The following is a 16233-nucleotide window of genomic DNA, read 5'->3' as shown; positions in this document are numbered from 1 at the left end:
CAATATTTCTGGGCAACCTGTTTCAGTGTCTCAGCACTCTCAAAGTAAAGAATTTTTTCCTAATATCTAATCTAAACCCACGCTCCTTCAGTTTAAGGTCATTCTCCCTTGTCCTACCACTACATGCCCTTGTAAAAAGTCCTTCTCCAGCCTTGCTGCAAGGCCTCTTTATGTCCTGGAAGGCTGCTCTAAGTTCTTCCCTGGAGTTTTCTCTTCTCCAGGCAGAACAGTCCCAGCTCTCCCAGCCTGTCAAGTGTGAAACACCTCTGAAGCACACTTTGCAATCACTCCTAGCCTCAGGTACATGTAAAACATGTTATCCAGAGGAGTCCACACTGCAGTCCAACACACACCTCCAATCAAGTATCTAAATTCAGCGTGTTACAAAACCATTTTGAACATATATTAGGCAGCATGTATCAGTTAAATAATCAATTTTTTCCCTCACTGAAGGACTAAAATTAAAAAAACGCTAAATCTCTCTTAACTGCCAACCCATTCAAACCCTTACACTGTGAACTGTAATGTACAGTAAGTTCATCCCAGGCCTTTGCTCATCACTTTTCCCTTTTGTGAGGAGCACGCTCTTCTCCAAACCCTATGAAGTGCCCTTTAGTCAGAGTTGAAGCATTAACTGAAATGAGTTTGAGGATTTCAGCACAGCAGAGCCCTACTCAAGTGTGATGCTGCTGACTGCCTTTGGCTGGGAGAAATGGAACAAAGTCAGCAGCCACCAGTCAGGACTGGCACGTGAACATAAGATAACTCTGGTACATTTATAACTTACATACCAATTTTAAATCACAATGCTTACTGAAAGAACTAATTGTCTCCTCTGAGGAACTTTGTTTTATTTGCATTGTTTGCTGGGTCTTCATTTCTGCATTGCATAAAAGAAAGTGTAGAAAAGCTTAAGATACAGATGTCCAGGCCTATGTTTCAGCAATATTGTCCCTTTCAAAGTCTGTCTTAATTAACAGAGTGTGCTCATAATCTGCATAGAATTCCTGTGTATTCCTGACTCTTGGAAACTCAAGACCTCCTTTTCCCCTAAAGAGTATGTTTGTAATACTATTCCAAGGAGTCTTGATCTGTTTTATGCAACAGATGCTCTTACAAAGCTGATGATAGAAAGTTATTTCTTAGCATCTTCTATTTTGCAAAATTGCTATTACATAAAATCTGTGATGATGTTTTTCTGTTTGTGCACTCCCTCTGCAGATGCTTAAGACTGTGAATACAAAGACTTTACCTGCCCAAGTCGCAAAGAAATTTTGTGCAGCATTCAGGTGGTTAAATTTCTCTCCCAACTGCTAGTTCACCTCCGTCCATGCATTTATAACATTTATCACTGCTCAAGGTCCTTGCCTTTGGGTAAGGAGGAAAACAAAATCAAGAGACACAATCTGACTTTCACAAAGGTTTCTGAGAGCTTCAGCACAACTTTAACACTTCCTCCAGGAAGTTGCATAGTGAGTGAAATGTAGAGGTGTAAAACACACATGGAAGATTTCTGCCCTCAGTTCCATCAACCATGTAACTTTGAGAGATACAAAAACTCAGGGGGAAGGTCAAAGCCAAGGGTAAGATTCCGTACCTTTTACATAGGCTATCTTACAATAATTCTTGACAAATAACAGGTGCTGCAAAGTTACTATTCCTGTTTGAAACCACCTAATGTACAACAGCACATACTTTGATTGTGGCTCTAGGGCTGCAAATGACATTTTCAAATTGGTCGCTTTTTTCTCCCTAGATTGGGATAATGTCTACTGTAGGATAATGTACAGGGACCACATTATCCTTCCCATTCTCACCATTTACACAGTCCCTCAAAAACAACCAACTGGGTGCATACAGCCATGAAGCAAAGGGCAGTGGGAAATGAGGTCTACAGGTGCAATAAAGCTTCCCAAGCTTCTTAAAGCCCTGCATGTGATCATCAGAGGTGGGAGGTGTGAAATGGTATGGTGACAAGGTAAGTGGTGGGGAACACACAGCTCTACATAATGATGTTTCTATACCACTTACCTCTCTGTGCTACTCTACAATTTCTCTATCATGGGAAATATATCAGTACAGCTACTCCTCCTTCTTGATCAAAAAAAAAAAGGCTTGGGGTGTGTCTGTCTTCTGTCAGCACATGGGTGCCTTACTGATCAGCTGAAGCACTTGAGTATGGAGGAAATAATGCAACCAGTGTCTCCTTTTTGTGAGATGTATACAGGAGCCTGCACACACAGTATGGGCCATCTAATAGCTGGTTTCTATTCCTGTCCATTTGCTTTCCATTTGCTGAATCTCTGTCACACTTTTCGTCTGTGCTGGTTATCGTCTTCTTGAGCCTTTTTTTCTGTACCAGCATTTTTTATCACTGACCTGGCATATCTTAGAACAACAGCAAATTGTTGAATTGCCTATTCCCAGCACAGGGACGAAAAACATTGAGGGGTCCCTTTTTTTTTACTTGCACAGAGTATATCAGATAACAGTGCTTTCACCTTGCCCTTGGACAGAATAAGATTATGTAAATATTTAGCACTGAAAAATAAACAGCAATGTCAAATTAACAAATTGTTGTACTATGGTGGCACTGGAAGTAGCCCAAGTTCCATCTAGTTGTCTGCAGCATCAGCAGAGAAAACAGACTTTCAGGGCTATCCAGAAAACAGCTTCGGGAAGCTACAGTGTTAACTACATAAGACAATTTAAAGTATTAGTTTGACAGTGTGATACTAAAGCTGTTTTTCCAACAGTCTTTTGTCCTTACTCTCTGTTTTGGTGGCTCCAGTTTGAGAATTACAAATAGAGCAGGGTGGAGGCAAAAGCGAATAATCCAAGTGTCAGGGAGTCTTTACTGTGAATAAAGAAGGAAAAAAAAAAAAGAGAGACTTCAAAGCAAAAACCAGTTACTAGAGCTTGAACCACAGCTATTAGGAGAACTATTATAAGTCTGTCAAGTAGCAATTAGACTACTTTGGAAGAATATTAAGAGCACGTATCTTCACTTCGGAGAAGGAATTGAAAAGGGGGAAAATAGAGAAAGCTTTTAGTTTATAGAGTACTCTCTCCTGCATTTCAGTTACTTATTTCCTGTTTATTTTCCACTTGAAAAATCACATCCCAGAAACATAATGTAATTTTTAAAAACTTGCATTTATGACCATTCCATTTAAAATGTTTTGTTGAAAAAAACACAAAAAAGAAATGGAATGCTGTAAACAGATTTAAGTCAGCCACAAAAAACATTCTGACAGATGTTAGCATCTGTGAACATGGATCTTTCACGATAGCCCTTTCCAATCTGGGCTCTTTTCAAATAAGAATACCTCCACAGTTTTTTATGTTGTTGTTGTTGATTTCAATATGCTTTATAATACTTAAGGTAGGTTTTCCATACCAGGGGGACAACTTTATTAATCCATCTCTTTGGAATGCTACTTGCAGCATCTGACACTCCACTTTTAGTCACGCATGTTGCCAGACAGGTTAACCCATTGACTAGATTTGTGTTAACATAAACAGCAAAGATCACTGGATGAAGAAAAAGAGGGGGAGAAAGGAAGTCCAACTAAGAAATTAATTAGTTCTACAGGATTATCACTTGCCAATAAAACTGTTTTACTAAGAATTACATATGAACACACTACTCAGAGACTTGCAAGAACTTGCTAGACCACAATGAATTACAGCACTGACTATCATGTTTCTTTGGGCCTGCTCAGAAAATGTGATTTTCCTCACTTCTATTTCTTCCAGCCACTCAAACAAATCCTCATCTCTTCTAAATATTTTGCTCCCCAAGGGTCCTGCTTGCATGGTGGCAGACCTTTCCACCACTCCGTGATCTGGTGAATGGAAAACAATATAAGAGCAAAACTGAAAGAACTAAGGATTACTACTGCAGAGATGCAGATCACACTAATTTTAAAGTAAATGTATGGTCTTTCTTTTGTTCTTGGAATAGAAAGCTATAGCAGGCTTTGTTCAGGTAGGAAATAGGTCGAAACATGCCAAGAGAAGTGAATGGAAAAATTTGTCTAGTCACCCACAGATTTTAAAGTGTAGAATCACAGCTATAGCTAGCATTGTTTTCTACCAGCAGTGGTTATTTCTTCCTTCATGACAACACCCTTTTCTGTCCAGCCTCCTCACACAAATCCTCTGAGTGCTCTGACCAGTTTAACTGCCTAATAGTCCTAAAAATGCATCTATTTTAGTTACACTGACAACCACACAACCAGCCCTGTCCTTTAAGGCACAAAACTGACCAGCTCTATTTTTTACTAAACTCACGTGGCCTGCTCAAAACAAACAGATACTGGCAGGAGCAAAATCCAAATTATACACTGCTTTATCCCAGGAACACAAAGTACAAGGCCGACTCAGTGAGTCAGACACCTCTGAGCCAGTGAGCTCCTCAGGTTGACAGGAGTCTCTTTGGGATCCTCATACTCCTATTTGTAAGCCAGAACATTTTCAGAAAAGAATCAAAACAATTGGGTTTAGACAAACATGTGTTGTGTCATTAACAAAAGTATCTCCCTGCCATCAGAGGGGAAAAGGCAGCAAAAAGTATGCCAGGAATGCTGGAAATGGGCAGACACAGCGAGTCATATTTTCTAAGTTTTTTTTCTTTTTCCCCAGAAACTCCTCCAGCATGAAAAGTCTATTTGCAAGAGCAGTTAGTTATGGGGGAAAAGGCAAATATTTCAACAATAATACAGGGAATGTGGATCCAATTTATGGACAACAGAAGCCAGAGAACTCCTCAGCCTCTGCAAAGATTTCTCAGCACCCTTGGAAAATGCTTTGAATACTTCAGCTGAGCAAGCTTCAACCCTCCAAACATATCCCTTTGTCTATCAGCAGAAGGTCATATTCCACACGTGTATTTATGAACAATAAATGCTAGATGCATACAGGCAGCCCCCTAGTTTCTACATTTCACAAGTGCTAATTTTAATCAATTAAATTAATCCATTTCCTTACAATCAAAACAAGTTTCCCCCACAATTTGCCACTCTCTTACTAGAAACCGGATGCCTTGAACCAAATGCATTACTTCCCCTACTCCACGTTTAATTTCATGCTTATTTTCAGCTTATTGTGGTGGTTTTTATGCTTCCCTGTGACAACAGCATCTAAGTTATTGTGAAGTGCTATAAAAGAAGATATGCACTAGAACAGCCTGTTTAAAATACTAATCAATTAGATATTAATCTACCTTGGTATTCAAGTAGAAATTTTTGTTTATGAAACAACGAATAATCTAACTCATCTCACTTCATAAAATACAAACCTTGTTTTCCTGGCAGTTTTACTTCACAGAAAGAAGTTATAGAAGGAAAAAGTAGGGTTTTTTAGTTACAAAAGAATAAGTCGTCAGTGGGTTCAAAGGACTGCCAGAGGGCGTTGGACCCTTTTGCTCACTATCAGGTGACAGACACAGACATTTCTAGTAGAGGAGAAGTCTCATGTGGATGTTTATCAGCCATGGAAATAGGAGCTGATAAAGCAGCAAGAGGTGTTTTTCATTCCTCAGTTTGTAAAAGAAGTGCTCATTCTCCTCTTTGCAAATGAGAAAGTGGGTTGTTTTTTTTGATTCAGGATCCGAAACACAGTCTGATACCTGTGAACAACAACAAACAAGCTGTTTTCTGAGCAGAGACATCTATGAAATCTGAGGAACTTTTAAGAGACCAGTTTAACAAGAGCACATGAGAACACCCAGCAACAGCATGTATGCAGAAGCAACAAGCTCTCATTTTTTATTTTGTTCCTATTTCATGTTTGACATAAGAAGTGCAATCTGAGATTTCTGTTTTCTTTCACCCCATTCCTGTGAAGGGTGTGGGCTCAGGCAGGTTAACTACCTCAAATTGTGAGATTCCAAGTTGAGTGCAGTTTTGATTAAGAGTTGGAAATTAAAAAATCAGGTTGAATAACAGTCTGTGAGCTGCCCTGACATTGGATCAACTGTAGCCCTCTGGAAGAAAATCGACATGGAGGAGTACTGCCCTCAAAAACACATATTGATGGGGGCTGGAAAAGTACTTCTACTTTTTAAAAAAATATGTATGTTATACAAAGAATGAATTAAATACAAAGCAAAGAGTCCAGACAACAAGATGTATCAATTGCTTTTTAAAAAATAATGTTCAGTGTAATTATTATACGTAAAAGAGCTCCTAAAAATGTCGTGGACAAGGCTGTTGATAATTACTTTCCTGTGGTGATGACCGATGTTGTATTTTTGGAAAGAATAAACTTCCTAAGTTCCTTCTGGTGGAATTTTATTGATCAATGAGGCCTGTAAATTACCCAGAGGCTTACAAGGTAGTAAGAATTGAAAGAATTCTAGTATTTCAAAAGCTCAAGAAGAAAGACTATTGAGGACACCACTATCCACCTGCAGGGTGGCTTAGAGGAACTAAAATTCTTCAAAACTTTGAAGAAGCCTTTCAAAGCCTATTGCAAATTACATCTGGAGAGCTCTCAATAGAACCTGTTGAACTAATTGCACATCTCCATTCAAGTCCCAAACTCTATGGGAAGAAATGTTTACTTATGTCCTGAAAGGCTGAACTTCGAACCTTAATATAAGCTCTTCCACTACAACTAGCTTTAATGATCTTCCCGAGTGAAAAAAAAATCTGATACATGTTACCTTTCAAAATTTTAAGCTAGTATAAGCCAAAAGTTAGTGCAAAACCAAAGGAAGAAAATGCAGTAACAGACACAGGTATCTCACACTCGGTTGCTGAGAAAGACTGAAATCAGTCTTTGGTCTCAAACTTGAGGATCGCAAAAGGAGAAGAATTCAGTGGTTCAGTATTGGTCAGAAAGGAAAACTGTTCGCTATATATTTTATATTTAAGAAAATGAGGTCCAGTTCTTGATTCCCTCCACTATAGACAGAACAGTATTAGACTAGAGCATAAGAGGCCAAAACAACTGTTTGAAAGTGTTGTGTTCCATGGGGTTTGCGTGCAATGTTTCTGCACTGCTGGTTATGTTTTGACACCACAACACTTTTTACTGCAGAGGAATCTTAACTGCTGTGGCCTCCAGATTTCCAGAAGTCAACAGGATCTTTTTCCAGTGGCTTCACAATGGAAGTATACATCTATGTTTTTCTAATAACATCTGTGCAAAATCCTCATTATAGAAAAGCCTTTCATTTCTCTGTCTATGTATTTTTTTCTTGTCTCAAGAGACCATTGCATGAGCATAACTTACTAGCAGAGCGTACCGGAGACTGAAATAGGCAAATGGGATGTAACATCTATTCTGTGAAACTCAAGGAACAGTATATGATGTTCTCAATTAACTTCTCATTAATTCATTGTCAGTGCTCCTGTCATCTGTTGGTGACATAAACTGCAGACAGATCCTTCCCTTCTCTGGGCAGGACTACTTCTGTGTCACACTATACCTAATTAAAGAACTACACCACGCCCATCAACAGCCCCATGCCTTCCTTGCTGAGCGTGCTTATTCCCCATGAGCTGACAACTAAGAATGGCATTTTGAACTCACTCCTCTTTGGTTTCTCATACATCACAGCCCCAACAAAAAAATTCCCATGCATCTTATTACTCACCTAACATTTGGCGGATCTGAATTTGTGACGGGTGTTGTACAAAGAGGCTTGTTTCCTTGAGTGTGGCTTCTGCACCCTTCTCTTGCCGGCAAGCAGTACACCCTTTGGATAACAACTCGTACCTGCACTTCTCTCCATCCCACTGCTCCCTGGCTTTCCACCATTTCAAGCAGAGAATCATTAACAGCACTCAGTGCTAAGGGATGCCGTTTTGAATCACTGCTGTTATGGGTTTGTGGAGCCCAAGCAACCTGGTGAAGGAAAACCCATTAAGAGAAACATTCCAGAGAACCTCGAAATTATGCAGAGCTAGAGAGGAAAATGCCATCATGAAAAATCAAGTTGCAAGTGCAAAATCAGTTTTGAAATATTTACTGCTCCTAAAGTAATTTACAGACTAGTAGCCAGTTATTTATTGTGTATTTTCAATAAACACTCAAGAGAGTTGCACACATGGTGTGCTCCTGTATTTAACCTGTGCTCTGGACTGACCTAACTCAACCCTTGAGAGACGAAGGTGACACCAGCAGGAAAACAGAACTGATATTAGCCCTTACGATTCTCCCCTTGAATGGAGTTGTATTTTTACTTCTTTCACATTCTGTTCCTTCCTCTTCTTAATAAAAAGGGGTAAAATTCATCTTGTATGCTTCTGGACATTCAAAGTTGGAAATGAACATGTGTCTAGTTCTATAGACTAGTAAGCTAGTCCTCACACTTACAAATTTCAGTAGGAAATATTTCAGTGTAATAGAATGAGATGATTAATGAAAAAACCAAAATTTTTAAAGCAAAAACTTTATTTTTTCACTACTTTCCAAACATATTAATAAAACCTTCCAAACTTGCAAAATAATTTTCATGAATGCTACTGTTTGTTTTTCTCTAAATGAGTAATGTAATTTATCTTGTTTTTTAAATAAATCTCTCTTGATAAAGATTGTATGCATGCATAGACTAACATGGTCAATATATATAAGTCTCTTTGGAGCATGAGCAAAATTTCTATTTTCACAATGAAACCTGTTTTTATAAAAAGCATTGTGTCAAGCAAGGTCTTCAGAGTATCACTGTCTGTGCCATAAGTATTATGCACCAACAAAGAAGGAGAATTTGCAGTATTTAAAAGAAAATTGTGGTACGACACTACCCTTTGTCTACAAAGTGGTTGCAATAAAACTTGTCTACCAAGTTTTAAATGAAGTGGTTTGTTTGTTAGGAGCCATGAGGGGAACAAAATTGTTCTGGTTTTCAAATACCACAGTAGAAGCTTTTTACAAGTTAGAGTTGAAGCAAGAAAGGCGATTAGGATTTGATTTGTGTAACTTTTTAATTCCCAGGCCTATAATGGGAATTATATATAAGGCAAACACAAAATGTTGACACTCATGGTTCCTCAAACTTGAAGAGCCAGACTTCTCAAATATTAAGAATCATTTAGGTAGCCAATATAAAGCTTTTACAAGAGCCTTACTTTCAGAAAGGGTTGGCACACACTGTGAAGAAAACAAATCTCTTAAAATACCTCAGCTTGTACAACCACAGCTACAGAAATGCAGAGTCAGTAGTCATTTTAATACAAATAAAATCAAAATAGGAAAACAAACTGAAGGGGTGGGAATGAGGGGTGATATTATCAACTGATGCTTTAAAGAAAGGACAGGATCAATAAGAAAATGAGTCAAGGCATAAGAATAGGAAAAAAGAAAGTTTATTTTAAATAGTATCTTCAGTAAGTTAGAAGAAAACAGCTATTTTTTAGCTATTCAGCTATAAAGAATAAAGAGAAACAATTATAACCAAGTTATAATTACTATTTAGCACAGTAGTGATATTTCAGCAAAATAACCTCACAGCAGTTCAGCATTTGGATGGACCAAAAGCCTCAACTAAGAAAATATTACTAAAGTAAACACGGCATATTATTCAGCCTTGACTAAATTAAAAGGGAAACCAAATAGATTAGTAATTTAGAATTTTTGTTTTTCTTATGATTTCCAAACATCTGCTCACCAATTTCTAACCAAGTCCTTAACTGTGAACCAAATGGACCATACCTGATTATCTGAAGATTCCTGGTGTAACTTCTCATCAAGGTCATCAAGTCTGAAGGTCTGTGCCAAAGATATAATATTCTTCCTGATAAGCATCTTTGTAGGACCATATGTCTTCTCTCTGGCTTCTGAATGTTCACTGAGTAGCACCTTCTGACTGAAGTAGGTGTTCATGATAACAGGAACATCTGCATTTTGGAGAAGCAGCTTTTGCCTGGAAAAAACAAAGTGGCATCAGATCTATTACAAGTTAAACTACTGATAAGCACTATTTTAAAATGTGTCTTGCACTACATTTCTCTCCCCTTTTTTCTACAGTTACCACTAAAACACTTCAGAGGTGTGTTATCCAAATTGCAAATTACCCAGCCCACAGACAGAGTCGGCTTGGTTCAGGCATAGCCCTGAGCGATTGGAGACCCACTGCATCCAGGGACAAGTTACACCTGGAAGGCAGCTGAGCTGCCAAGCCCCATGAGCCCCATCTGGCTTCACACAAATGCTACTTGGTGTGTCTGTGCTGTCAGCACAGAACCAGGACCCTCTGCATACAGTAAGGAAAAAGCCATCCATGAAAGACTATTAAACCTGCGCCATGCTAATTCAGACCACTGGTGCTCTGGATCCAGCCTGACTCTTGCAGGACATTCCCCTCTAGTGACTTCCCACCAACCCAAATCTATTCTCATGCAGCTGGCAGCGAGCTGCTCCTTCCTCCTCTATTTTTCTAAAAGTAAAATCCTGTGTTTTTCTTACAATATGCTGTATATTATCTTGCCTGTGTGTTTGCCACTGTCATAAATGTGCTCTCCTAGATCCAGCTTTGGTTTCTAGTGCCAATGTAAATTCCCAAACAGCTCCACAAGCAGCAATTTCTTACCCACCAGATTAAGGGAATGTTTGCAGAACCTCTAAACACACAATAATTTCATGCCAAAGCATGTGCTGATGTTGGGTTCTTCTTATGCTGGTATTACAATCACACATTTAGAAGTACGCTTTTTATACTCACAGGACACACATCTAATGAACAAAGCTAACAAAGCCAACCAGTAATCTCATTTCCTACAGACCAAAATCCACTTGGTGACTTTACCACAGTCTGTATTTTTCTACTACTAGATTTTTATCACTTAGGTGTCAAACAAGGCCTTGGCAGCAAAGCTATGCTGACCTGAGTACAGAACTTCAGCCTCTAGACTGCTCAGCAGTTACATTATGGATATGAAGTTTCCACATCTGTGACATTGTTTCTCAAAATATAACCATACAGAGTTAAAAAGCGCAAAGAAACAGTGAAACACTCAAAAATACTTATTTCTTATCTCAGTCCATAAAAGATCTTCACCATGGTCTGTTTCACAACAGACTCCTTCATTCTTTAGGGAGCAGATAGCTAAGGGAGATTGATGTATTCATATTTTCAAAGGTATAGGAGGAGTTGCAGCAAGTTTTAAATATAATCCCTGTTATTTTATCATTAGGAAAATAAAACAACAGCCAGATGATATCTGCCTTTTAGGAAAATTATGAACAAGATGTATTGCTTCTACTGTGAATACTCACAGAAGTTATTATTTGAAACAGAAAATTCACTAAAAGTTACAGCATAAAACTGAGTCCTGAACTTCACCGTGAAGTTGCCATCTGTGAGCTCCCCAGATTTAGGGGAGCAGCAATTCGTCTGTAAGGGACACCTAGTCCCTTAACTTCAGATGAATTTGCTAATTTGCAAAGCTCCAAGTTTAGAGCATGAAAATAGCTCACAAAGTTGCCAAACTGACATTGCCTGATAATTTTCTGCATTACAGGATTCAAACTGAGGAATTAGCTAGGTCAGCAAACTAAGACTCTCTGATTTCATGAGATTGTTCAACTGTTACTTACCCACCTTTTTCTAGAGAACAGAACTGTATATAAAATTTACTACAGATCTCAGAGAAGTTTGGGCTGTCTTTATATGCAGATGTCTAATGAAAATTTTAGCACCTTCTTTCTTGAGATGTCTGTGTTCAGACCCAAAGTAAACAGGAAATCTTTCTGAACACGAGACCATTACATCACTAATGTCAGAAGAATGTTTGCTTGATCTAAAACATCTCATTCTCTAAAAAAAACCACTGACGTTAGCAGCAAATCATTTGCAGAAACTTTGAGGTTTATGGTTTTATTTTTATTTTCCTGAGCAGATATGTGATCAGGTTTTTGGCTTTTTTTTAAAGGCAGGTAGGTTTTACCGATACCCAAATGACGTGTACCTTGGTTTTGATATGCTTATGAATTCCATGTCTTGAGTAGCTTTATAATCACCAAGAGCTTTCCTGGTGAAGTACTCATGATTCCATCATATCTTTACACGGGTAATGCATGAACTAATGGCTACTTGGTATTCCCACAAAGCAAAAATATTCACATGCATCTACTTAATTCTTCCCTGTTTCTCAATGGACAGATACCTCACAATGAAACGAACGAGGAATAAATAGAAATAAATTCCAATGGAAGTCAAAGAAAGAAGAAAAAAGTTTGTAATAAGCTCACTATTTTGTATACAGGTAGATGGCTAAATGGAAATATTTTATACAAATATGTGTATATATATACATGAAGCATAAAATTATTTATATTTTTATTCAATATATAGAAAAATTGTACTATTTACATTATTACCAAACTTTATATATATTCTTCAATATGAGAATATAATTATTAAAATAGTATCAATCAATCAACTGAAAACTCTTTTCCCAGAAATTCTTTATAGTACTTCTCAGCAAAAGCAAGCTCTGTGGAATGGGAACTTTGACTGTCATCATGGCAGAAATCTCTCCAATGCCACTGTATATTGTTCCTACTGTTCTTGTTGCAACATAGGCAATTAGGTCAGAGACGCACAGATGCCTTAAATTCTTTTTGTCTGTTTGAAAGGTACAAACCAGGGCAAAGAAAGCCTATCACGCTGGAGGAGTCGGGAAAAGAAAAATCACTTCCCCAAGGAATCCCGCATGTGTTGCCCCTGTGCCTGACACTTTAAGCATCTCTTCCAGCACCAGATTCTCTGTACCCAGAAGCAGCCTTACTCTAGAATACAAATACACTCTGCAGCATCCTCTTAGACATAAAGTGTAAAACAGGCATTGCAAGTCTTCTGTGACCTCTCTTATATTGCTTCTTTTCTATCTGGTTCATTATAGTTTAAAAGCTAGTTTTCAAAGAATGACAGACATCACCTCATTCAGCTAATCCAAAGATGATGGAAAAAAACCAAAGCTCACTACAGATGATAAACCCCTCTGAATCAATTTCTTGTCCTCTCTGACTTTTTCTTGCTCAGCAAACTATTATTTAAAAGTTGGACTGACTTCCTTAGTAACTGTCTTTAGACCTTTGTAATGACCTGAAGTAGAGACAGGGACCTTTTAATACTACAGGGCATTTTTTTTCCTGGTATGTAGACAATCAGCAATTGCCGTAACTGGTCACATGCTAAAGGGACATGAGGCAATAATGCTATTTTTTTTTTTTTTTTTTTCATTTCCAGCAGCAGCTCGCTGCTCTGTCCAAGAACATAGCTTGCTTTTTCTCTTCCTCCCTCCTACGATGGAAGCTATCTGGCCAAGAAGGCAGAAGACGTTCTTGCCCACTTCTACGTTAATTGTGGTCCATCTCCATCTGAGAAGCGAAATGCTGCAGAATGTACAGCATGGCACTGGGTAAAGGAGCTGACGTTTCCCTTTGAGGCAGGGTCTTAATCCTGGGGCCAAAAAATCAGCAGGTTTGCACTGTGGTCTGCCCTGCACAGCCCATCCACAGCCAGTGAGGAGTTGTGACTCCACGGCAGCAGCGAGCTCACAAACCACACGCTTCCGCTCAGTTCTGCTGACATCAAACGGCGCTGCTGGTTCATGAACTCGAGAAGACTCCAGATCGCTTTAAATTAGAGAACATATTTTTTTGTTCACTCTCCCTGGGTATTCTACTGGGCTTTTGTTTTTTGTAGTTTTTTTCTTTTCCTTTACAAAGTGTAAAATGCCTAGAGTGGTTTTTTTTTTGAAGAGTACACTGCAGTAAATGAACACTCTTAACATTTCAGTGACCTACAACTTGCACTGTAATTATGAAACAGGCTGTTCTCAAGTCTCAGAACAATGATTTCTGCATAAAGCAGGTTTAACATCCACCAAGTAGCACAGCAATAGTGCATGTAGAACAAGTGCATGCCAGAGCCTTACACTGTTGCCCAGAAGTATGAGGAATCATTCCCATAGGAACAGCATACAGGGCCCATCCCTGACTTCCTAGGAATCGTTCATCTTATCCAATGGAGAGGAAGAAGCTGCCTCTTGCTTAGGGTTGTGTGGCATTTGCAGTGCTTTATCAGTGAAATGTCCAAGAAATCCCTGAGCATTGAGCTAATGATAATAATTAAGAAACAAATCCTCCCAAAACTTTAACAAGTTCAGACAGATCTAGGCCCACTTATGACCCAAATCATTGGGGACAGACCCGCTTTCTGCCATGCCTAGATGGCAGATTTGGGCCTAGAGATTGCCCAAACACAGAATTTTCACCCATGAGTGAGTAATCTCACCACTTGTGTGTGAGCCTCCATCAGCGTCATTTACTGCCTCTGTAACCCTGCATGGACACTGCAATTCTGAGTTCACACTTTCACAGTACAAAACTTCTTACCATGCCCCAACGTCAAAGACAGAAAACAAAATAACAGCTGGTATCTCTTTCTTTGAAATTATCTTATTCAAAACAACGGATTATTGTGGTACAAGTTCCCAAGGCTGACTGTACTCTTTTCACTATGGAAAAGTAGCACTAACCAGCCAGATCAATTCCAGAGTCACATATAGCAAATACACAATTCTCAGCTGCGTCAGGTTTCCGAAGAAATGTGGCTTTGACACTTAGAATAGCAGGTCGGTAGAAGATGCAAAAACAAAAAGCTAAAATTTCTACTTTTAAAGTTTGATGCATTTTATTTGTGAATAGAACAGCTAGATACTTGTTTTTTCCCCCTACTAGAAAAATATTTTGTCAGAGGACTCATTCCATTAATACAAGACACAAAGAAAAGAAAAAATATAAAGTTAAATACATAATTTGCTATAGCCCAATGTGTTGCAATTTGTCACTGAACCCTAAGTACAAAAAAAACCCCTAAGAAAACCAGTAAAACACAAGTAATGAAAATAATTATTTGCTATTGCAGTGTGAGTTCTTTATGCAAAATACTATTTTACTTTTCAACAAAATTACTTGTAAACCTAAGAAATTACTCCAGGAAGAAATTACAGTACACAAAGCCAACATTTTTATCACTATATCATTTTACTAATTTCAGAGTAATCATATAAACTAACCACTGGCTTGCCATAGTGCTGCCTTTTGAAATCTGACACCCTGTAGCATGAAAAAAAGTTGTATGGAAATGTTCACATTTAAGAAGAGCTCTGCTATAAAAAGCTTGTGGTTAACATTAAGCACTATTATACCACACACCCAGTGCTCTCACCTCTGCAGGGAGCTGCACTGTGTGCTAACTGAAGGGGATGTACAGGAGTTTTGAAGTAGGAAAGCACAGATGGATATCAAAGCAAATCTCATCCACCTCCAGGAAATTACTGTAATACCAGGCTTTACCAAGACTGGAAAGTAGGCAAGTTTCTCAGAGCTCTCCAGCCACTTATTTAGGCCGTGAAGAAAGCACCTGAAATTGCTAGCATTCTGCACCCAAATTCATCATGATAAGGCTTAACCTTTGGCACCACCAAAACATAAAATTCCACTCACAGGCTGTGCTTATGTACCAACTGGCACGGAAATGATCTCTTGAGCTTATTGGAGTTATACTTCTGAGAGAATTCACTAAAAATCTACTCCAGCTGGGATGCTGAGACTTTTTTAACACCTGAGTCAGACACAAAACTATTGGTATTAACAAAACCTGCACGGAATGAAGCACTAAATGGGAATGTTGCTTTAAAAACAGAACAAAAACACTTCCCCCATGGTATGAGGGTGTTACAAGTGACAAGGGAGATATAAATATCATGGCTATCTTTTCATAATCAAGATGTTATGAAAGAATTCCAATCTGTGTGTTTACCCCATTTATCATCTTGTGTCTGACTAGCCATGAGCTCATTATTCAGATGACTTCTTCCCTCTGCTCCCAGTGCTAAACTGCACGTAGGGTTTGAGGTGGCTGAGGGAGCCACCACAAAGGCCAGGGACATACCGGAGGCATTCTGAAAGGTGGAAGAAAAAGGAAGCAAGCAAGCAAACTGCAAAGTGACATCATGTTAAAACTTCTGGTGACTGTTAGAGAGAACAAAAATGGCTGTTCTGGTGTGAGGTCAGAGGCCTACCTACCCCACACCCTAGCTTACAGCAGCAAACAGCAAATATTTGAAGGCTGTGAAAATAAGAGCAAGCATCTAGTGAAAGTTCTGCAGAACACTCTCTGATAACTTCTAAAAACTTTCAGCTTAGGGACTTCCTAAGGCAGAAGTACTATCTCTGTATCTAACAGTCTTCGGTAGACTTTTCTTCCAGGAA

At 38.7% G+C, this 16233-nt stretch overlaps 1 protein-coding gene across 3 annotated transcripts in view; it reads right to left on the bottom strand.

The window, feature by feature from the left end:
- The window catches only part of SPIDR (scaffold protein involved in DNA repair), a 199616-nt gene that overhangs the window by 61638 nt on the left and 121745 nt on the right, over nucleotides 1-16233 (bottom strand). For all 3 annotated transcript variants that reach the window (XR_004419640.1, XM_033075368.1, XM_033075377.1), the window contains exons 9-10: nucleotides 9664-9874; nucleotides 7607-7857 (exon numbers count right to left, since the gene is read on the bottom strand). Coding sequence is in view for 2 of the 3 variants with exons in the window: in XM_033075368.1 (XP_032931259.1) it covers nucleotides 7607-7857; nucleotides 9664-9874 (462 nt within the window). In the remaining variant the exon portion in view is untranslated. The remainder of the gene's footprint in view (nucleotides 1-7606; nucleotides 7858-9663; nucleotides 9875-16233) is intronic.

Source organism: Catharus ustulatus, chromosome 1 (genome assembly GCF_009819885.2).
Source record: "Catharus ustulatus isolate bCatUst1 chromosome 1, bCatUst1.pri.v2, whole genome shotgun sequence".
Lineage (NCBI taxonomy): Eukaryota > Metazoa > Chordata > Aves > Passeriformes > Turdidae > Catharus > Catharus ustulatus.
The sequence above is the reverse complement of the archived record's forward strand: the minus strand, read 5'-3'. Positions and strand labels throughout refer to the sequence as shown.